This window comes from Dendrobates tinctorius, unplaced genomic scaffold (assembly GCF_039654945.1).
Source record: "Dendrobates tinctorius isolate UK_male_01 unplaced genomic scaffold, ASM3965494v1 ptg000086l, whole genome shotgun sequence".
In the NCBI taxonomy this organism is placed as follows: domain Eukaryota; kingdom Metazoa; phylum Chordata; class Amphibia; order Anura; family Dendrobatidae; genus Dendrobates; species Dendrobates tinctorius.
In genome coordinates, this window is record NW_027361754.1 from 16,180,830 (window position 1) to 16,205,336 (window position 24,507).

At 43.7% G+C, this 24,507-nt stretch overlaps 1 protein-coding gene across 1 annotated transcript in view; it reads right to left on the reverse strand.

Annotated features, from left to right (window-relative positions):
• The window catches only part of LOC141097714 (indolethylamine N-methyltransferase-like), a 46,911-nt gene extending 22,624 nt beyond the window's left edge, over positions 1-24,287 (reverse strand). The window contains exons 1-3 of the mRNA XM_073585089.1: positions 24,179-24,287; positions 19,840-20,044; positions 11,597-11,804 (exon numbers count right to left, since the gene is read on the reverse strand). Of these exons, the coding sequence (XP_073441190.1) occupies positions 11,597-11,804; positions 19,840-19,993 (362 nt within the window). The 5' untranslated portion in view covers positions 19,994-20,044; positions 24,179-24,287. The remainder of the gene's footprint in view (positions 1-11,596; positions 11,805-19,839; positions 20,045-24,178) is intronic.
• Between the last annotated feature and the right edge of the window lie 220 nt (positions 24,288-24,507).

Below are 24,507 nucleotides of genomic sequence, written 5' to 3' on the forward strand. Positions count from 1 at the left end.
GTCTCCACTTCCCTATTTCCTATTACAGGGCCCACCACTGTAATTGTTCCTGTTTCCCCTTATTATTTAAATTCGCCAGCTGGAGGCGGGGTATCCAGTTTTACGTGTACTTTTTAAATTCGCCAGCTGGAGGCGGTGTATCCGGCTGCACGTTCCGGTATTATTTAAATTCGCCCCGCTGGAGGCGCTGTATCCAGGGTCACGTGTGTCATAAATTCGCCCTGCTGGAGGTGCTGTGTCCAGTCACATGTTGATCATTACAAGAATCTTGTAGTATTCCGCAAATAAACCATCAGGGCCTGGGGCCTTACCATTAGAAGCGCCTGATATAACTTGTATCACTTCATCCTCTGTTTATTTCTAAGTCCAGAGTCACTTGATGTTAAGCAGTCAGTGATGGCAAGTGTTAGGTGTTGAGTTCCTGTCGCTGCACAGCAGGAATCCCAAGCCTTGCCTTCGGCTCAGCAAACACGTCAATCCCGGCGCTCTGTTCAGACTAGCACTGTGGGTTTGGTTGCTGCTGCCACCTCTGGTCCGGCTATAGCAACGCATACTGGTCAGCAGCGAGCTACTCCAGGGACTAAGTCCTCCTTTCGGTCTACTGAGCATGCTCATGGGACAAACTCTCATTGGAGATCGGAGGTCACATGCTCAGGCTCAGATTGGACCATCAGGAAAGTCCCAGAAGGACGCTGCTATAAAAGGCTCACATGGCCATGCGCTAGTATAGACTCAAATGCTTATGGAGTGTATGATGAAGGATGCATGTATCTGGTGACTGACTCATTGGAAACTCCTACCCTTGGTTGTGTCTGTTGTTAGGGTCTTGTAGTCTGAGTCAGCACCTGTCAGTGGCTGGGCTATATGCCACAGTGCTTCCAGGTCAGCACCTCACTTAGCGCCATATTGTGCCATCCAGCACAAGGCACATAAGTACCGCATCTACTGCAGTGTCTGTCAGAGCGGTGCCGTGCGCACTTCTGTAGTGCCAAAGTGCGCTTTCCAGTCCTAAGTCTAGGCTGGTTAGTGGCTTCCGCCAGTGCGGCACTGTATGCACTTTAGTGCGATACTCCCATACCTAGTCCTCCCTGGCACCGCAGCTGCGGCGCCGAGTGCTGGTGAGTCTAGAGGGACTCCGACCTGGTCTCTTGGGGCAGAGTCCTGTGACTTTACACCAGAGCTCACTTCGCCAAGCTCTGTGAGCTTAAAAGGCTTCGGCATTTATATTCATTTATATTCAGCGGTAGTGCGGCTCTGTGAGGCAACAGAGTCCACCTCATACACACCAGGTGATATTAACCCGCGTGTGTCTATTTATTATACTGCCATATAATGTCTGCCATTACCAACAGCAGTTACCATCTCGCAAGGTGGACCCCGGGCAGCAAACGCACCTAAATACCTTATATATTATTTGGTGAGTTCTGCAAGCCCATAACAGTAAGTTAATAAGGTTCAAAAAGGAGCTGATTGCAAGGAGACTAGTAGGGGAGGCTCTATAGAGGTCCTCGTAGTAGTCACTGAAAATTTGTGTGATCTCTCTATGGTCAGTCATCTGTAAGCCAGTTGCAGGGTTCTATAATTTAATAACTTGTTTGTAGGATTGTTTGTTTTTAGTCAAAGTAGCTAGTAATTTGCCCGTTTTGTTTCTCCAGTGATAGAATTTATTTCGGGTTAATTGAGTTTGCCAGTGTGATTGAGAATGTATCAAAGAGTCTGATATGTTTGGCCATAGAATAACTTCGTTGTGCATCAGGGGAGGGAGATAGGACAAGTGCTGCCTGAGCCGGAAAAAGGAAGGCATGCAAGAGGTCAAACATTTTTCTGTGCGATTTCCTCCTACATGACAGATAATTGATGATATGGCATCTCATGACAGCTTTAGAAGTGGCCCAGAGCAGAGGGTTATCATCAAGGTAGATGGCGTTGTCATTCAGAAAGTCATTCCAGTGCAATTTGTCGTGTCTGGCGGCTTGGGTCTGTTAAAGTCAGTAATGAAATAGGAGCGTGATCCGAGATCAATATTGGGTGGATGCAGGAGTCATGGTGTCAGGGAAACATTTGCATGGAGATGAGGAAGATTGGTGAGTAAGGGAGTGGCATGTGTATTCCCTAGTTGCAGAATCCATCACTCTCCAGGGGTCACAAAGTGAAAGCTGGTCCATAAAGAGTAGGAGTGAGGCAGTGGCCACCGAGGCCTGTGTGGAGGGCGGGGAACGATCCAAAGTGGAGCATTGCACTAAGTTAATGTCTCCTCCCGCTATCAGACCCAAGTCCTAAAAGAGTCTGAAGAAGTGATGTATAGAAACGATGATGGTCATGATTGGGTGCATAGAGATTGATCAGGAAATATAGTTTACCGGCTATGTCCGCTTTCAAAATCAAATATTTACCCTGGCTGTCACCGATAGAGTCCCGGATGGAGCATGGCAGGGCCTTTTTAATAAGAATAGTCACTCTAAGAGATGATGAAGTACTGTATGTGAAGCAGTATAACAATCCCCTATCCAGGGTGCTAATAATTTATTGGGTTTACCAGCCCTCCAGTGCGCCTCCTGAAGAAAGTTCACATCTGGTCGGAATCACTTTATGTGTATCAGAACTTTTTTTTGTTTAAGGTGAGTGTCAAGGCCAACCACATTCCATGACAGGAATTGCAAGCGCGGTGAGGTGTAGATGATGTCAGAGTCTGGTGTTTGGGACATACTCATCCTGGGTCCCAGGGCGAGGTCAATGCAGTGTGCAGTGGTAAAGTGCATCAATCCCCTTTGGTCCCAGCAAGCGGTGGGCATGGACAGATATTCAAGGCATCATCTGAAGTGGGACCTTTATGTGTTGGTACATGATCTAAGGGGGGAGGGACACAAGAGGGCAGAGACAACAGGGAACAACAAGCAAAACAGTATAGTTAACTTTACAAATCAGCAATAGAGGCTTGCCCGGAGTATGCCGGGAGAGCCTTGCCATCACTGCAAAGAACATTTTATAACTAGAAGAACAGTCCTCCTAAAATAAAAGGCAACATGAATAATCAGTTCTGTGAGCCATCCCACTGCGACATCTACGGCACAACGGAATCTTCTGTTCGTCTCCTTTGGATCTCCATAAATGGTTACTTTATCTCCAACTTGGACCTTCAGTTTAGCTGGGTAAAGCAGCTGAAACCTAATATTTTCTTCAATCAGTAAACGGCAGATAGGTACAAATGCTGTAACATCCCTGCCGGCATCACTGCATGGCTTCCCATCTCCCATCTTACTCACCACTCTGGGTCATGCTGTGAGTTCTGTCCTCTGCTGGCTCCTTGCTGTGGACCTCATGTCCTTGCTTGCTGCGTACTTCCTGGCTGTATGCTTAGGGTGGCGGCCCCGGAACTTCTTGTGTCTTATAGAGACTGTGTGAATTCTCCTAAGATGTCCCCAGCCTATTGCCAAGAGGTATTGGCTACTTAAGGCATCTCTGTTATGAGTTCATTTTCCCCTTCACCATTGAGGTCTGATGAACTCCCTCTTCTGGTGAAGGAAGGTAGTGAGGCTGATTACCAAACACCTGAGCTGGTAGAGGATGACTGGGTGACGGGAATTGCTGACTGGATATAAGGCAGCCAACGCCCTTCTGCCTCGCTGGTGATTTCTCTGAGGGATTCTAGGAGACCAGTGTTATGATTGAGTCACCGTAGGAGGCAGACACAAAAATAGAAGCTACGTCCAGAAAACCAGAGAAGTTGGCAACTATCAGATTGCAGACCCCTGAACCTATCAACACAACTAGCAGTAGCCGTGGGGGGTTCCTACGGTGCCCTAGACCCCTCGATCACAGCCGGAGCACTAAATAGCCTAAAGACAGAAAAGGAAATCTAAACTGCCCCAGAGCAGACCCCAAAGTAAAAGGCAGCCCCCAACATATAATGACGGTGAAGCAAGATGAAAAAACACTCACACAGATAGAAAGATAGGCTGAGCAAACGATGAGGCCCAAGCTAGCTAAACAGAACAGGAAAGGAAGGTTGCTGTCTGCAATCTGCCAAAACCCTATCAAAGACATAAGCCAACAAGCTGATATGAAAAAGACCCTGAAGCAGCTAGGCTTCAAAAACTAAATCAGCACTCAGGTATTTTCAGAAGACAGAGCTAAAGGAATTCAGCACACCCCAGCAGGGAATGGCAGAAATCCAGAAAAACAAAGCAAAACAAAGTCTAAGCACAAATGCAAAAGGCCGAGCAGAAAACTTAGCTTTAGAGGAGCAGGAATTCAGACTGGTCTCCAAGGATCCCACAGAGAAATCACCCGCAGGGCAGAAGGGTGTCGGCAGCCTTGTATCCAGTCAGTAACTCCACTCAGCCAGTCATCATCATCAGACTCAGGTGTTTGATAATCAGGCTCACTACCTTTCTTTACCAGAAGAGGGAGTTCCTCGGGCCTCAGTAGTGAAGGGGAAAATGAACTCACAACAGACCAGTCTGATTCCTGCTCCTCAAAAGCTAAGTTTTCTGCTTTTCTTTTTGCATTTGTGTTTTGGTTTTGTTTTGCCTTGCTTTTCTGGATTCTGCCATTCCCTGCTGGGGTGAGCTGAATTCCTTTGTGTCTTTTTGCTCTGTCTTCAGAAAATACCTGAGTACTGACATAGTCTTTTTGAAGCCTAGCGTCTTCAGGGCCTTTTTCCGTGCCAGTCTGTTGGCTCTTGTTTTGATAGGGTTTTTGGCAGATTGCAGACAGCTGCTTTTCTATCCTGTCCTATCTAGTTAGCTTGGGCCCCATCATTTGCTCAGTCTATCTTTCTATCTGTGTTAGTGTTTTTTCTTCTTGCTTCACCGTCATATGTTGGGGGCTGCCTATTGCTTTGGGTCTGCTCTGGGGAAGTTTAGATTTCCCTTTCTGTCTTTAGGCTATGTAGTTCTCCGGCTGTGATCGAGGGGTCTAGGGCACCGTAGGAACCCCCCACGGCTACTGCTAGTTGTTGATAGGTTCAGGGGTCTGCAATCCAATAGCTGCCAACTTCTCTGGTTTTCTGGACTTAGCTAGCATTTCTGTTTTTGCCTCCTACGGTGACTCATTCATAACACATCTCCACCCATAGGGATTTACCTGAGCAACAAACTCTGTCAATCTGTACTTTTCTGCTGAGTTGCCAGGTCCTGTCTTGTGTTCTGCCTGCTGCATACCCAGACCCGTTTCTGTGCTCTGTGTGTCTTGTGTTCGGCCTCCCGGGGGGCTGCATACCCCGGCCTGTATCCTTTGTCTTGTACTCATTCCCGTGTCCGTCCTTGTCTGTACTAAGTCCGTTTCTTGTACCTGTTCATGTCCTTATCTATTTCCTTCCCTACTCAGCTGTGTGTAGCCTTGTGTCTTCTCCTTCTTCTCTGCTCCCATCCCGAACCCTGCGGCTCTGCTCTGTACCCTGCAGCTCTGCTCTCCACTCTGTACGCTGCGTCTTTGCTCTGCTTTCTGCCTCCGTACTCTGCGGCTCTGCTCTCCACTCCATACCCTGCAGCAACTCTCTGCTCTCTGCTCCACAACCTGCACCTTTGCTCTGCTCTCCGCTCCGCAACCTGTGGCTTAGTTTTGCTTCCGTTCTGCACCTTGCGGTTCTGTTCTGCTTCCGTTCTGCACCTTGCAATTCTGCTCTCCTCTTGTTCCGCATCCTGAAGGTGTTTGTTCTTCTTGTCACAACTGGTTCCTAACAGTTCATGTTCCTCCAGTCTGAACTGATTCCTACCTGCACCCTTATCCTACTTGTACTTGCCTGTGTTCCTGTCCTACCCATAATGGCTCCAGTTCCTCCAGTCTGATCCTTGACTGCCTGCCAGAGTGCCAGCCAGAGTTCCAGCTGTGCCCGCCTGCCTGCCAGAGTGCCATGTGAGCCTGCCTACCTGCCAGAGTGCCAGGTGAGCCTGCCTGCCAGAGTGCCAGTCGAGCCTGCCTGCCAGAGTGCCAGCTATGCCTACCTGCTTGCCAGAGAGCCAGCCGTGCCCGCCTGTCTGCTAAACTGAAGGCTGTGCCCACTTGCCTGCCAGACTGCCAGCCATGCCCACCTGCCTGCCAGAGTACCAGCCATGTCCACCTGTCTGCTAGAGTGAAGGCCGTGCCCACCTGCCTGCCAAAGTGCCAGCCATGCCCAATTGCCTGCCAAAGTGTCAGCCGTGCCCAACAGAGTTCCAGTCATGCCCATCTGTACTTGCCCGCACCTATCATTAGTGTTCTATCTCCCAGTGGGATCAGCTACTACAGCCAGACACTGCCCTGGAGTGGTACCTGGCAGCTACCTGCCAAGCAAGCCTGACCTCACCACTGGAGGCTCAAGCGAACACCAAGGTAGCTGCTTAGTCATGCCCCTCCAGGGTGCCAGGCAGGGTCTGGTATTTCCACCATTCTGAGCTGACCTTTGGGGGCCTATTCTGTGCGCCCTTTCTATCATCATTGAGTCTTTCTCCAGGTCCAGCTGAATGGCAGCAGAGAGATCCTTGGTGTGGAATTCTATGAGACATTTGCAGCCTATCGATTCTGGAACCCCTATAAAACGCAGCTTGCTTCGGCGGTCTCTGTCCTCCAGGTCTTCTAGTTATTCATGTATTTCTTGCTCTGAGGTCTGGCTTTGCCGAAGGGAAGATTGTAGTTGCGCAAGCTCCGCTTCACTAGATTGAACTCTGTTTTCCAGCTCTGTAATTTTTTGATTTAGTGGTGATTTGAGCCATAGTGGTAGTGATGGAGGCATGGAGGACGTCGAACCGTTTATCGAAAAGCGGCATCAGTAGTTCAGAGACTCCTTCAATCACTAAAGTTGCCTGTGTAGGATCTTGTATAGAAGGTTCAAAGCAGCTTGACAATGGAGATAGCTGTGGTGGAGTTAGATTATCATCCATCTGTAACACAAGAGATAGAGAGGCAGGTTGATGACGTGAATTTTTTGCCGGATGTTTGTATACTTTCCGGGTGGATTTGGCTTTGTGCATTGTAGGTAACAAATGCTTGTTGGGTGACTAACACCTGTGATTGAGTGAATCTCTCCGGTCGGGTTTTTACTAGGTATTTGTGAATCACAGCTCGGAGGCAGTCGATCAGTAGACAGTAGGAAGGGCCACCAAATTTGGATGTTATAAGTCGCAGTGGGGTGGGGAGTAGGAAGACAGCTGTGGTCCAATTACAATATTATAGTCTTGGGAGGGGGGTTAAGCAGACAAGCAGTGGCACGCTTTTGTTAAATATATCCACAGGTGGTAAGTATGAGGAGGGTTTTGTATCCGGTGGGTATTGTATTTAGCTTCAACTTAATGTCTCTGCTATGACCGGCAAAAGCTGTCATCTGAAAAAAATCCACTCTGGCACACCAATACAGTCTGTAGGCTCCTCCTCAGAAATATTGTGTGAGCCACACACAGGGCCTCAGAAAAGAAAAGAAGTTATAGCTCCTGAAAGATGACAGTTCCACGGGGGAGGATCTCACGTGCAGTCTGTGGGGTTCCCCGCTTATAGTAGCAGTGATCAACAGACCGGACTGTATGGGCAGGAGCTATGCTAAAAGGCGGTCACACGAGCTGTCCCGCTTCCAGAAGCCCACTAGAAGTCCCCTATTAGGAAGACCAGGCTCTGAAGGTCAAAGTAGAGAAGAAAGGGTCCACTTCTTCCCTATATTTCCCTGGGTTCTTCAGGAGTTCATGCCAAGCACATCTCCCCAGAGCAGCCAGGCCAAACATGTGCGAATAATACAGGTAATGAGTGCGAAGTAGGAGGCTTCTTCAAGAAAAACTAACAGGTCTGTTGACAGCCAGAATTCTTTCTTGTTGGTAGGTGTTCAAATACTTATTTCGTGCAATAAAATACAATTTAATTACGGTATGTAAAAATCATACAATGTGGTTTTCTGTTTTTTTATTTTTAGATTCTGTCTCCCACAGGTGAAGCGTACGTACGATAAAAATTACAGACCTCTCCATTCTTTGTGGGTGGGAAAACTTGTAAATTTGTCAGTGTATCAAATACTTATTTTTCCCACTGTACATCAGAGCTGTGGTTTGGATACTCAAAATTTATACCTCTGACCCAAATGTGTGCCTTATTGTCAGGGTCGGCATCAGCACCCTGCGCACTCGGGCAAGTGATGGGGCCCTTAGCAGAAGGGGGATCCACTCGCCGTCGGGGACATCGATGGTAAGGGGGCCCGGTGCCTGTTCCATTGCCAGTGCTCACGAGTGGGCTCCCCCCCACACCTGCTTGATCAGGACCCTGGCATTTGCAATACTTACCTCTCCCTGCTCCACCTCTGCTAAATAAAAAAAATAAAATCCAGTCTGATGCCAGCGCTCCCGAAAAAAGATTTTTATTCTGAAGTGTAGCAGTAAAAACAACAATGCGTTTCGGCTTAAAAATGCCTTCATATTTTACCCGATGAAGGCTTTTTTTATGCCGAAACACGTTGTTGTTTTTACTGCTACACTTCAGAAAAAAAATCTTAAAAAAAAAAAAATTCAAGTAAACCGATCTCTCACATTTCACTTTTTTCGGGAGCGCCGGCATCAGACTGGATTTTTTTTATCTTGTACCTGCGGATGACTGATGATCGCCCCGCTGACCAGGAGCTGTGCAGTAAACTGATTAGGACCTTGGTTTGGAACATTCTCCAGGGCTGTTCCTTCAACCTCAATTTGATCCTGCGCGGTGCTGTCCCTTTTATATTCCCTATCCTCAGGGTATTATATGAAAAGTGTTCCACCTCTGCGGCGTCCTCCGTGTCTCCTGACTGTGACATTTCAAGTCAGAGGGCGTGATGACGTGACTAGTGCGCACCATCTGCCTGAATAATCACAGTCCAGAGAGCCTGAAGACACCGATGCTGAGGGGTTCGGAGCAGGGCAGCGGCCAGTGAGGAGAGGTATTTGATTTTTTTTAATATTTGGAGCAATATATTTGGACCATCATACAGGACCCATTAGATATGGAGCCTAATATTGGGCCATCATACACTGGAGCATCATATATGGGGCCCATTAGATATGGAGCCTATTATACTGTATGGAACATTATATGGGGCCATTATATACTGTATGGAACAATACATGAGGCTCATTATTCTGTATGGAACAATATATAGGGCTCATTATTCTGTATGGTGCACTATGTGGTACCCATAGTACAGTATGGAGAAATATGTGGGGCTGATTATTCTGTATGGAGCAATATATGGGGCTGATTATTCTGTATGGAGCAATATATGGGGTCCGTTATTCTTTATGGGGCTTATTATTCTGTATGGAGCACTATATGGTGTCCATAATACTGTATGGAGCAAAATAAGGGTCTCATTCTGTATAGAGCACTATGTGGTGCCCATATTAGTGAATGGAGCAATATATGGAGTTCATTATTCTGTATGGAGTGCAATGTGGTGTCCAAAATACTCTATGGAGCAATCTATGGGGCTCAATATTCTGCATGAAGCATTATATGGGGTCCGTTATTCTATATGGAGCAATATATGGGCTCATTATTCTGTGTGGAGTACTATGTGGTACCCATAATATTGTATGAAGCAATCTATGGGGCTCTGTTGTGAATTCTCTTTCAGGGCTCCCTCTGGTGGTTACTGGAGATAGTGGAGCTGGTCAGATTGACAGAGGTCTGCCATCTGATGATAATGATGACGATTGGAGATCTGGGGTTACTGATTGGAGTATTTAAGTCAGCAGACTTCCTTCAATCCCTGCTGGTGATTTCTTTTCTGTGCATTCTGAGGTCTGATGTCTCCTGCTCTGATCCTGCATTGTTCAGCTAAGTGGTTCATTTGCTAATCCTTTGCATCTGATCTGGTTTTGTCTATCTCTGCTTGTTGTGCGGGTTCAGCTTGCTCCTGCTGGGGGCTGTGCTGGACCACCGCTCCATATGTTACTGCTTGTGTCAGTTTTTTCAGTCCCGTTATATTGGTCTCTTTTGCTTTGCTTCCAGTTTATACTGGAGTGCTGATATAGTGGGGGCAAAGTCGTGTGACTTCAGTGTTTTTTGTACATCAGACGTGTTGGATATTTCAGGGTTTTCTGCGTGATTGCAGACAGTGTCTTTCCTTTCCTATCCTATCTAGTCAGTTTGGGCCCCATCATTTGCTCAGTCTATTTTTCTGCCTGCATTTGTGTTTCATCTTGTCTCACTGACAATATATGTTTATCTATTCCTTTGGGGTCTGCTTCGGGGAAGTTTGGATTTCACCTTTCTTGCTTTAGGCTTATTTAGCTCTCCGGCTGTGCTGAGGCGTCTACGGCATCGTAGGTACGCTCCACGGCTACTGCTAGTTGTGTGGATAGGATCAAGGGTCTGAAATCTGCTTAATTACCAACCTCTCTGGTTTTCTGGTGGCTTAGCCTGTTCCTGCTATCCTCCTCAGTGACCCATTCATGACAGGGCTCATTATTCTGTATGGAGCATTATATGGGGTTCATTATTCTGTATGGAGCAATATATGGGGCTCAGGGGCGTGACTACCGCGGTCGCAGCTGAGTGCTTAGGGGCCTGATCGCAGAGCTGCAGCTGCTCATTGGCTGTGCAGCTCCGTGCTTTGACTGGCTGCTGGGCTGCAATTGGCCTGACGTGATGGCTGCTCTGTGCGCACAGGACCTGTGATGAGGTTACAGGAGGGGAGGAGTCAGGGGGTCACATGATCAGGGGCCTCAGTGTGTGCAGGACTCTGCTCTGCTGGTTGTCATGGTGCTGGATGAGGGTAAGTGTATGTGTGGGGTCAGGAGGGGTTTACAGGGTGGATTTAGCAGAGTCATGTGTGAACGAGGTGTACGGAGCAGAGCTGTGTACACGGGGGGTGTACAGAGCAGAGCTGCGTGTGTACGAAGTATATGGAGCAGAGCCGCGTGTGTTCGAAGTGTATGGAGCACAGCCATGTGTGTACGAGGTGAGCGGAGCCATATGTGTATGAACTATATGGAGTGCAGCCATGTGTGTGCGCGAGGTGAGTAGAGCCTTGTGTGTACAAAGCGGAGCCGCATGTGTATGAGGTGTACGGAGCAGAGCCGCGTGTGTATGAGGTGAACGGAGAGGAGCTGTGTGTGTACGGAGCGGAGCTGCGGGTGGACGAGGTGTATGGAGCGGAGCTGCGGGTGGACGAGGTGTATGGAGCGGAGCTGCACGTGGACGAGATGTATGGAGCGGAGCCGCTCGTGGATGAGGTGTATGGAGCGGAGCCGCTCGTGGATGAGGTGTATGGAGCGGAGCCACTCGTGGACGAGGTGTATGGAGCGGAGCCGCTCGTGGACGAGGTGTATGGAGCGGAGCTGCTCGTGGACGAGGTGTATGGAGCAGAGATGTGGATGTATTTTGGCATGAGGGGGCCCCATTTGAAAGTTCGCAACAGGGCCCATAACTTTGTAGTTACACCACTGATGGGGCTCATTATTCTGTATGGAGCAATATATGGTGCCATTTCATTAGATGTTTGGTCTTTGCAGACAAATGTAGACTTTTCTGCTGTTTGACATTCAATTTTCAATTGACAATCATTGTCATTAGGTAAACAGACGATACACGATATTACACTAAGACTGCAGACATATTTTGTTCGTCCCAACAAACAATGGGATTCTCACAAATTTTAAAAAAATACCTGCTTTCTGGAATGTCAACATGAAGTTTTGAGGCATGGCTCCAATCAAAGGCTCCTGTACGTTTGTCCACCCATCTTTTCAGCTCCATGATGCATCTGTCTCTAGACTTCAACACTATGATGTGCTTGAAAAAGTCACAGGCTGCAAACAAATGATGTACAATGGATCCAGGACTGAGGTCAATCAAGATGTCCCCTTTAATATGACCTGCAGAAAAAAAACTGAATATTGAAACAACATGAATACAGACATGTGAATAAGTCACAATCAAGAAAATATAGGTGATACAGCAGTGTTTTCCTTTTATCAAACATAAAAATAGAGATATACATTCATCTTTATGTTAACTTAAGCAAAAAGGCTTCTTTTTTTTTTTTTACTTTTCCTTCAAATAATCTAATGGTCAGTTGATATTCCATGAGATGTATTTTGCTAGATCTTGAGGTCTGGCCCACATATCTCATACCTTATGGCCACTTCAAGAAATAAATCATATTAGATCTATAACATGTAAAAAAAACAAGCACCGGTATTTTGGTGCCCAAAATGAGATGGAATACGTACCGTAGTCGCCTCCTAAGATAACATTACAATTTTGGCAATTGAGACATGTAAATGTTCCAACCTTTTGCTTCTGGAATCACATCTGTTTCAATAATTCTGGAAAATTATCATGGAGAGAGGTATATTCGATATACTCATTGAAAACATCCCAAATTGAAAATCAAAACTGTAATTTTAGTGTGTTCTTGTAGAATCCTATATAGTTTGTGCAATATTTTTGTGCCTATATAAGGGGTGTGAAGGAAGAATGGCAGAGAATACCCAAATCCAGGTGTGAAAAACTTGGTGCATCATTCCCAAGAAGACTCATGGCTGTACTAGCTCAAAAGGGTGCTACTACTCAGTACTGAGCAAAGGGTCTGAATATTTATGACCATGTGATATTTCAGTTTTTCTTTTTTAATAAATTTGCAAAAATTTCTACATTTCTGCTTTTTTCAGTCAAGATGGGGCGCAAAGTGTACATTAATGAGAAACAAATGAACTTTTTTGAATTTACCAAATGGCTGCAATGAAACAAATAGTGAAAAATGTAGGGGTCTGAATACTTTCCGTACCCATTATAACTCTTATCAAGTTTAGTACAGTCCCCATATTTGAACAGAAGTCTCCTTTATTAATCAGTGGAACTCGTGGCTTAGCCAGCACCATCGGCTAAAGGCGGCCTACACGGGAGTACGGCCGACACAACACTAACACCAACACCCAGCCAGGACCCACTCTTTCACGTAGGTGTGACAGGAGAAGACGGCATTACACCTGTATATCATAGACCCAATGAAAGATGATAGAAGTTAGGCTAGACGTTACTGTAGGGTTGAAGTTTTAAGTATTTTCTATTTAAGCTAAGTATAAATGCAATGCCAGTCTTAATCAATCAAGCTCTTTGTCTCTTAACAATCAATGTGTTATGATTGAGTCTGGATTGGAGTCTTAATTATTGCAACCACTAAGGGGAGCAGAGGCAAGTAACGTATTGAGTAGGGAAGACTGTGGTTGATACAAGGAACTGCAGTTTGGTCTTGTAGAGTAGCAGGTGAGAGAACTAGGCTAGAGGCTTGGAGCTCCATAATCTGGCAATACAGGAAGTGCAAGGCCAGTGTGGCAGCAGATTATTCTGGATACTCTCCAAGCTTGTGACAAAAGAGCTTCTTTATTCAGGAACAAATAGGAACAATATATGATAAGTTGAATAGATAAGGAATAAATCATTTGTGTCTCTATCTGTACAGCATCTACACCAAGATGCTTCTCTCATACACAGACACAGGAAAACAGGAAATACAGTCACATGCTCCCCCTGATTTAGCCTCTGGGAGTTTTGTTTTTGTTCTAACTTTATAAACAGCATACAAATCTAGCAACTAAACACTCACAGACAGGAATGGAGTTGTTGCACCAAGCATATTCCAGCACCCCCAATCAACAAATACTTATCCTGTTAGTTCTATTGCGGTTCTGAAGTCCACAAACTTGATAATGGTTTTGTCATACCATCAGCTATCATCTTGTCAGATTCGCAATAAACAAAATTGAGTACCCCACGTTCCACTAAGTCACGTAAGTGATGATCTTTTACATCAATGTCCTTAGTCCTTGCACTAATCTTCTCACTGCTGGCAAGTTTAATGCATCCTTGGTTATCCTCATAGAAAACTGTTAGTTGAGCTAATTGCTTGCCGAAATCTTCCAAAAGTTGTTTCAACCAAATCTCTTTCTTGAATTGCATAAGCAGCAGACATACTGTATATTCTGCTTCTGTAGAAGATATTGTGACTGACACTTGTTTTCTGATGGACCAAGAAATTGAATTTTCTCCTAACTTGAACAAGTAACCACTTGTTGATTTCCGATCACTTGAATCTCCAGCCCAATCTGCATCCATATAACTTCTGAGAGTGAGATCTTCTGATGCAGATATCTTAAGATTTTGCATTTGAGTTTCTTTAAGATTTTGAAGAATTATCTTAATTGTATTCCAGTCTCTTTGGCGTGGCTTGTTTACACGTCGGCAGAGAATTCCGACTGTGGCTGTGATATCTGGACGAGTTGTGGTTGCTATGTACAGAAGTACCTCCACAGCTTGTCTGTATCTCTCATTGCTAGGTAGCAGATCTTCTCCTTCCAACTTTAAGTAGGACGGATCCATTTGTGTTGACGCACCTTTGGCTTCTGACATTCCAAACTGGTTTAGGATTGTGGAAATTTTAGATCTTTGGTTGAGAAGAAAACTCCCATCTTCCTTTCCCTGGATTTAGATTCCCAAATAATATCTCACATTTCCAAGGTCCTTAGTCTCAAAGTGATGATTGAGAATTTCACCTAGCTTTGCAATTTCCTTTTCATTGTGGTGGCTATGTAAGCTCCCATGTCTGGAATTGGAGAAGGGACTCCATCTCTTCATTAGCAGCATTTATCCACTTCTGCTTCTCGTGGACAGGCAGTTTTTGCATCTCTTGCCATGACTGTGGCTCTGGTTCAGGAAGTGTTCTGACCATATTAGAAAGGCGTCTAGCCGGGATACCTTTGTTTGGCCAGTCTGATTTCCTGACTGGAGATTGACTTGGTTCTTCTGTGTCTTCCTTGGTGACTTCAGAGCTTATCCACGCTTCAGTGTTTTCCTTTTCGGTGTCTGGGTTTGGTGACTGAGATTCTTGTTCTTGCTTCTTAGGTAGAATAAGTGGTGTAACTTCATGGAATTTCAGCGATACAGAGTTTTCATCAATCACTACATCTCTGCTGATTGTTATTGTGTTGGTCTCTGGGTGCAGGATTCTCTGCAATTTTATTTTGTTCTGGGTTGTATGGAATGGTAGCCTGGGACATGATTCCATCCTTTTTCAAAATGGTTTTCACCTTACCACTTGTATATTTGGTTCCATTATCTGCATGCAGGGCTTTTAGCATTCTTCCAAATTTGTTAAACACTACAGCAAAATATTCTTCAAGTTTCTGTGTAACTCCAGCCTTACTGTGAAGCAGGCAGGCGACTATATATCTGGAGTAGTCATCAATAAATGTGAGAACATATCTCTTCTTGCTAGGAGTTTTAACACTCATTGGACCGCATACATCTGTATATCAGATCCAGTGGCTGAGCAGATCTAGTGGTGCTTATTTCAGGAAAAGATTTTCTGGACATTTTCCCTTTAAGGCAGCTAGTGCACTTCAATTTTTGACTACACTGGTGAATTTCAATACCATTTGCAAGTTGAGCTAGCTTCTTTACTGCTTCTGGGTCTCTGTGGCCAAGCCATCTGTGCCATACATGGATATAGTTCTTATGCAGATCTTGTCTAGCACTGTACATTCTTTCTTTGCATTTTAGCTAATAAAGTTCTTCTTGGATTTTTCCTTCTGCAAGAGTGTGACCCTTCTTTGAGATGCAGCTGTTATCTTTAAAAGTAATTACATTCCTCTTTTGCATGAGCTTCTTTACTGACAGAAGATTGCTTTCAAAGCTGGGAACATGGAGAAATCCTTTATTGAGAGCTTTCTGCTTCGTGCTGAGGAAACTGGACAGTGGAGGTAGCTGTCTCCTACTCCTTCTGAAATCATATAGTGACCATTAACTAAGATGACCTTTTCTGACTTGCTTTCATAAGGTCAGTGAAGAATTCCTTGCTTTTAATATGGCTGCTTGCACCAGAATTTATACACCATATATGCTTTGCAGATGCCCCTGTACTGGCATTAAATGCAGCTTCAAGACGTGCAGAATCTTACAGCTGTTTTAACCCTATGATGACTTTTCTGCTTTTTAAGCTGACTCATTCTTGCTTTCCAAATTCTGTGGTCTGCTTTAAGGTGGCCAGGCTTTTTACAGACAAAACATTCACGAGTTTCTCTTAGATTGCTTTATATTCTGCCCCCATGTGAAGTCCTATCCTCCCCATATGATCTCCCTATCATGCCCCATCTGTCTCCATCCTGCCCCATGATCCTGCACCATCTACAGTCATGGCCAAAAGTATTGACACCCCTGCAATTCTGTCAGATAATACTCAGTTTCTTCCTGAAAATGATTGCAAACACAAATTCTTTGGTATTATTATCTTCATTTAACTTGTCTTAAATGAAAAAACACAAAAAGAATTGTCCTAAAGCCAAATTGGATATAATTCCACACCAAACATAACAAAGAGGGTGGACAAAAGTATTGGCACTGTTTGAAAAATCATGTGATGCTTCTCTAATTTGTGTAATTAACAGCACCTGTAACTTACCTGTGGCACCTAACAGGTGTTGGCAATAACTAAATCACACTTGCAGCCAGTTAACATGGATTAAAGTTGACTCAACCTCTGTCCTGTGTCCTTGTGTGTACCACATTGAGCATGGAGAAAAGAAAGAAGACCAAAGAACTGTCTGAGGACTTGAGAAACCAAATTGTGAGGAAGCATGAGCAATTTCAAGGCTACAAGTCCATCTCCAAAGACCTGAATGTTCCTGTGTCTACCGTGCACAGTGTCATCAAGAAGTTTAAAGCCCATGGCACTGTGGCTAACTTCCCTAGATGTGGCCGGAAAAGAAAAATTGACAAGAGATTTCAACGCAAGATTGTGCGGATGTTGGATAAAGAACCTCCACTAACATCCAAACAAGTTCAAGCTGCCCTGCAGTCCGAGGGTACAACGGTGTCAACCCGTACAATCCGTCGGCGTCTGAATGAAAAGGGACTGTATGGTAGGAGACCCAGGAAGACTCCACTTCTTACCCCGAGACATAAAAAAGCCAGGCTGGAGTTTGCCAAAACTTACCTGAAAAAGCCTAAAACATTTTGGAAGAATGTTCTCTGGTCAGATGAAACAAAAGTAGAGCTTTTAGGGCAAAAGCATCAACATAGAGTTTACAGGAGAAAAAAGAGGCATTCAAAGAAATGTACACGGTCCCTACAGTCAAACATGGCGGAGGTTCCCTGATGTTTTGGGGTTGCTTTGCTGCCTCTGGCACTGGACTGCTTGACCGTGTGCATGGCATTATGAAGTCTGAAGACTACCAACAAATTTTGCAGCATAATGTAGGGCCCAGTGTGAGAAAGCTGGGTCTCCCTCAGAGGTCATGGGTCTTCCAGCAGGACAATGACCCAAAACACACTTCAAAAAGCACTAGAAAATGGTTTGAGAGAAAGCACTGGAGACATCTAAGGTGGCCAGCAATGAGTCGAGACCTGAATCCCATAGAACACCTGTGGAGAGATCTAAAAATGGCAGTTTGGAGAAGGCACCCTTCAAATATCAGGGACCTGGAGCAGTTTGCCAAAGAAGAATGGTCTAAAATTCCAGCAGAGCATTGTAAGAAACTCATTGATGGTTACCGGAAGCGGTTGGTCGCAGTTATTTTGGCTAAAGGTTGTGCAACCAAGTATTAGGCTGAGGGTGCCAATATTTTTGTCCGGCCCATTTTTGGAGTTTTGTGTGAAATGATCAATGTTTTGCTTTTTGCTTCATTCTCTTTTGTGTTTTTTCTTTTAAGACAAATTAAATGAAGATAATAATACCAAAGAATTTGTGTTTGCAATCATTTTCAGGAAGAAACTGAATATTATCTGACAGAATTGCAGGGGTGTCAATACTTTTGGCCATGACTGTATCTCCATTTTGTCCCAAATTCCAGCCCCATCTGCCTCCATCCTGCCCCATGTCTCCATCCTGCCCCATGTCTTCATCCTGCCAAATGTCTCCATCCTGCCCCATGTCTCCATCCTGCCCCCTGTGTCTCCATCCTGTCCCCTGTGTCTCCATCGTGCACCGTGTCTCCATCCTGCAGTGTGTCTCCATCCTGCACTATGTCTCCATTCTGCACCTTGTCTCCATACTGCCCCATGTCTCCATACTGCACCATGTGTTTACATCCTGCTCCCGTGTCTCCATTCTACCCCGTGTCTCCATTCTGCTCATGTCTCCATTCTGCCCCCTTGTCTCCATTCTGCCCTCATGTCTCCATTCTGACCCTAGTCTCCATTCTGCCCCGTGTCTCCATTCTGCCCCGTGTCTCCATTCTGCCCCGTGTCTCCATGCTGCCCCGTGTCTCCATTCTGCCCTGTGTCTCCATTCTGCCCTGTGTCTCCATCCTGCCCTGTGTCTCCATCCTGCCCTGTGTCTCCATTCTGCCCCAGTGTCTCCATTCTGCCCCATATCTCCATTTTCCCCCTTGTCTCCATTCTGCTCTGTGTCTCAATTCTGCGCCTGTATCTCAATTTTGTGCCTTTTCTCCACTCTGCCCTTTTTCTCCATTCTGTCCCTTGTCTCCATTCTGCCCTGGGCAGGATGGAGACACATGGTCCATGTGTCTCCATCCTGCTTTCAATACAAGTAAAAAAAACCTTTGTCCTTACATTGCCACATTCCTGCGGCAATATTTCCTCCAGGCATTTCAAGCACAGACTCACCAGCGAATGACAATGATGTCATACGCTGGCGATTTGCGCACTGACGTCAGTTGCCAGCATCCGATTGCAATGCGAGCCCGCATGGCAATACAGTTTAACTGAACCTGCGTATCTGACACAGGTTAAGTTTCTGCATTGGCAGTATCCTGCTGCTAGGGCCCGGTGAGCAGATGAGACAGGGCCTGATGCAGGCCCCCTCTGCTCATCGGGCCCCATTCACCAGTCAGGGCAGTAATGCCCTGATGGCGGCCCTGGGTACATTTATAAGATTATATCAGGAACATTTTACTTAAACACATCCAATTGTGGAAATTATTATCATTCCAAGATCTATTGAATAAAATATACTTTAAAAATAACTTTGTTTCGCGGGAAAACCCCTTTAAGCACAAAGTGCTCATTTAAATCAAAAGAATGTCTGTGTAATGTGAGTTTTCAAGAAATCTAATTTACAAATCTCATTTAATGTATAGGGCAAATTTGAGCCAAATTCTGTGTAGAAAAATCCACAGCAAAATCCAACTCTAAGACCTGATTCAGATGTCCATGTCCATATTTCCATCTACAAGAAAAACTGACCTATTTTTGGATCACACTTTGATCAGAGTTTGATCCGTGTGTGATTCGAGTGTCATCAGTATTTCTCATATGTGAAGAATAAATTGGTCCGCAATTTACATTCTGACAGTCTGAGAAAATTGGGCCACACACGGATATCATCGGAGTGCGATCTGATTTTTTCACAGACCATAGATTTGCATTGTTGATTTTGATATTACCCTTGGATCAAAATCAAACAGGTCTAAGCAATTTTTCCACAGACTATCCACAAGTGCTACCTGTGGAAACCATGGATAACACTTGTATGCAATAATCGAACATCTGAATGAACTCTTAATACTTCAAATTTTATTGTAAATCTAAATGTGGATTTTTCCAAAATTTTCATGAAAATCTGCATCTGTAAATTTGCATAAATTAATTTACCCTTACAAAAGATCTAACCATAATTGTACCAACAACTAAAATTTTAAATAATGATTTTATCATCTTCAACTTGTTTTCCAGCTTTCTGGAGTAAACAGAATGGAAAACACTGTCACTAATAACCTCGAAGGCGCTATATCCTGAATCATATGTAATAACCAATGCTTTGCTTTGCTTCCTCAGGTTGATATGACTGCAGAAATCTGTTTAACCCTTTTGATTACTCAAACCAATAAAAATCTAATTTGCCTATTTTGTGTATAATTAAATTTATTACGACAGAAAAATTAAGATACATACCCTCTGTAAAAGTTTTTATAAGATTTTGAATTGGAAATACCAAGGAATCCTCTGCAAAAACCATATCAGAATTATCTGAGAAATAATGCTCCAGACATTGTCTGGAATCATAACCATCTTCATGATAGCGCTTATAGGTGCTGGACTCCATCATCTAATCTTGTATCATAGACGGTGTGACTCTTTCTGTACTGTCACCAGGAATCTATTTATAAAGCATGATACTAAGAATTAATTATCAGGTCATGAGTTCTTATCATCATAGAGAGAGTCATGGGATCAATCAATCATATCTATTCTATTATTTCTAAACACTGTTTTTCGGTGAGTCCTTTGTGTCCCTGTTCAAACTGCACCCACACACAAACGATGCAACATTTGAAAGGTAAACTTGCCCCTTCAGCAAGAAAATAAGCCAAACAAACCACACATCCACGATTTGATCACAAAACACAGTAACATTTATTTTCATAAACCTGCAGTAAAGGAAAAATGACCTGCAGGTGGCACCACAGTACCCCAAAGCACACTACCAACACATTTGTATACATGCACTGCTTTTTCGCTGATTACTTCGCCCCACACACACACGATACACCATTTGAAAGGTAAACTTGCTCCCTTCAGCAAGAAAACAGCCAAACAAACCACACATCCACAATTTTATCACTAAATACAGTTTAAACATTCATTTTCAGAAACCTGCAGAAAGACACAATGACCTGCAGGTGGCACCTCAATTGGAAAACATTTTTTGGCCTCAACTTATCAAACCAATTTATTGTATTACCAATCTACATATATAGATGCCTATCTGTGTTCATCAGCTCATGAAATACATTTATATTTGACCATCTTGCTTTTGCTGAAATTGCCTGCAATTTCAATGTGTGAAATTTTCTCACGGGCCAAGCAAGTAAATATCAAAAAGAAAAAAAACAAAACATTTAACCCATTTATGAACGGGACTTAAGGAGAACCCAAAGTTTTTGAATTTGCTTTTCGATATCGAAAAATTTCTAATATACTTTATTTTTGCATTATTGCAGCTTTGTGAGGTCTTTGTAGCTCCGCAGGGTGTAGTTTGTACACGTGGCATTTTTAGAAATGCGTTTGAGGGTACCAGCAATAAGAAAAGCCATTCTATAATGTTTTTTTTTTTTTTACTTTTTTACCTATTTGTAAATTTATTCCAAAAGATTTGTTAAAAGTATTTGATTTCATAGCTTTAAGGTTAAAAGCAGGCACAAATCCATTGTGTTCAACCTACAACATAACATGTTGATACAGAGGAAGAACAAAAATCCGTGAGGCAGATGCTAATTGTCCCATATTGGGGGAAAACATTTCTTCCCTACTCCATATACGGAAGTCAGATCAGCACCCCAATCACAGAATCTAGTGCCCAAAACCTTTAATATTATATCAAGAAAGACATCCAGGCCCTCCTTGAACTATTTTAGTGAATCAACTATTACAATCTCATGTGGCAGAGAGTTCTGTAACCTCACTGCTTTACAGTAAAGAATCTATAGCTTTTTCAGTAAAGAATCTTCTTCTGTGATTATGATTAAACCTCTACTCTAGATGTAGAGGATGCCCCCCTGACACTATTGCAGGTCTAGATATAAAAAAGTTCATTAGAAAGATTCCTGTACTGTCCCTTCATATATTTGAAATTGTACTATGGTCACTCCTAAGAATTTGTCCAAACTGAATAACCCCAAGTTTATTATCCTGGCACTGTAGTCAACCCATTACTTTAACAGCCATGGTTGCTCTTCTTTGCATTCGCTCTTGTTCAGCTAGGTGCTTCTTATGTACTGGATCCCAAAACTGTACACAGTATCTAAATATGGCTGCACTAGTGACTTGTATAGAGGTAAAATTATGTTCTTGTAAAGAGCATCTATGCCTTTTTTTAATGCATCAGTGAAAAAAAACAGTATGGACGATAACTTTTAAATTAACTTTTAATTAATTACTATTAGTATCTATTCCAAAAAATTCATTAAAAATAGAAAAACATCTCCTATGCCCTCTTTAGCGGGGTGATGCAGTGTTATACAGTAGAGAGGATATGTAGTATACAATATAAAAATTCTCAACTGACCCTCCCTAATAGGTACCTTTTTGGCTATAGTCCTACCTGACAGCGGAGATTGGCTCCCTAAAATTCGATGTGGCACCTCCGCTCAACGGCAGCAGTTCCTCAGAGTCTCTGCATGCCCTTAAATATAGAGCTAAAGTATTACATCAACATACACACGGCATAAATCTAAATGTCTATGATTTTGCTTAGCTGTGGCTATCAGGAAACTCGAGACTACAATGTGTCTAGAAATAGCATTCTTTACTAGGTGTGGGTAAACGATCCAGAGGTCTGTGTTACCAGGAGACGCCTCTGCTAGTTCACTAGGTCCTAAATAGGATTCTCTAAACATGGCTAGCACTTAGTTTTTGTATATACCACATATAATTAAAGTGCATATGTGCTTAGATACCAGAAAAAAAACAGTAGAAAATTGCACCTGATCTGCCACATAGTAAGCACCATGCCAGAGTCCTGCTCTGACATGTCACTCCACTCACTCATACTGCGGTCAGTGCTTCCCTTCCCCATGTTCTGCATGCTTCCAGCCGGTCTTCTAGTCATGTTCTTATGTTAAAGGGTCAGCGCGTGCACTTGCTATTTCCTCCCCAGCCAATAGCTGTGTGACATTAGGTATATATTGTTCCTCCCCACTGGGGAGGTGCCTGAGTAACTTTGTTGTTTCAGTCTAAGTTGTGTAAGGTCGCATACCAGTACAAGTCCTGTTTGCTATACTCTAGTGTAAATCTTGCCTGGTGCGCTTTAATGCAAATCCTGCCTGCTGCACTCAGATGCAAATCCTGCCTGCTGCACTCAGATACAAATCCTGCCTGCTGCACGCTTATGCAAATCCTGCCTGCTGCACTCAGATGCAAATCCTACCTGCTGCACACTTATGCAAATCCTGGTTGCTGCACTCTGATGCAAATCCTGCCTGCTGCACTCTGATGCAAATCCTGCCTGCTGCACTGTGTTCATCGGGAGCTAAGTCTAACCTCACCATCAGAGGCTCTAGTGAATTGTCAGGTGATCACTTAGTCACACCCCTCCAGGCTCTCTGCGGTCCATGGCACAGTGGTTCCACAAACCATGATCATGACACACATCCATTAGATACTAGTAGCATCTAGACAGCCGACATGCCCCATCTTAACTTCGTAAACAAATAGACAAAGAAAAAATCATAGACAAGATCCAAATGGATCACTTAGCTCGACTATGGACAATGAAAATTGAGAACTACTAGCTAAACCATAACTACTAAGCTAAGTGATCCATTTGCATATATCAAATGCAGCAGCCATTACCCATTGGTGTGGTTGGAGCAGCACCCTGGCTCACTATCCACTATCCTACTATTGGGGATAGTAAGCCGGGGTGCTGCTCTAACCACACCAATGGGTAATGCCCTCTGCACTTGATACGTGCCTTTATTTTATTTCCATACTTTACTCAAGCCAGTAACTTAAATGACTATATGTCATGGGGGTAATATGCATATTACTAGGTTTTACTTTCAGTGCGGGAGTCAAGATGGATGTGTTGTTATACCTGCTTCAGCTCTAATATATAGATTAATACATATCCACAGTCCATATAAAGCCACACTGAGTACTTAATAATATATGTGTGCTCATTTACCCTGTGTCTCAATAGGATGATTATTATATACACCTTCTTGACTACATCGCTGGCATTTACCCTTGGCTTATTTAATATACGTAACACCCCTGGCTTTGTTTCCTCTGGTTCTATTGTCACTGTTTCACTTCTGATTCCGTCCATTTTTTCTATATGTTTGTATGCTTAGACTTTATTTATGAATCATTTCAATAAAATGCATATATTTATCGAATAGCATGGACTTGCATTCCTCTTTGTATAAATATTCAACTTATTGTACTTATTGTGTGGGCAATTTTTGCATATGTATGCATAAATTACAAAAATGTCGATTGCGAGTTATTTGTTTATACCATGTAGTAAAAGCTGTAGAGAAAAACAAAATCATAATTAGAGAAATTGCATTTTTTAGTGAACATTTTCTCCAAACGCTCAAATCTTTGAATGTAACTGTGGAAATTAGCAGATTTGTTCACGGTGAATTGAATTTAACAAGAAAGAAAATCTGATTCTCCTAAATTTGCATTTTTGCACAATTCGTTCCATGCTGGTCGCCATTGTGCTGAGTTGAAAAAGCCTGGGAGAGTGATTAAAAAAAAGAAAGATACTTATTTTACTGCTCACCTGTCCCGCCTCCAATGTGATGTCACCTTTACATCAGAAGAGTACTCAGACCTGGAAGCCCAATGGCAGACTGAAGAAGGCTGAAGATGACAGAAAGAGGAAAGATGAAATGAGGAGCAGAAGAATAGATGACGAGCTGTGGCACCTGGATTTGTCAGTGGCAACTTAAGGATTGCATTGGTTTTTACACTAGACATTTATCATTCTTTGGAGTTTGAAAAGACCCAAGACCTTAATTAGGAACATTCAATGAATAACGTCAATGCCAATCAAGTTTCCCTGATGAATTTGAGAAACCTGACAAATTCGCTAATCTCTATAATCCAAAT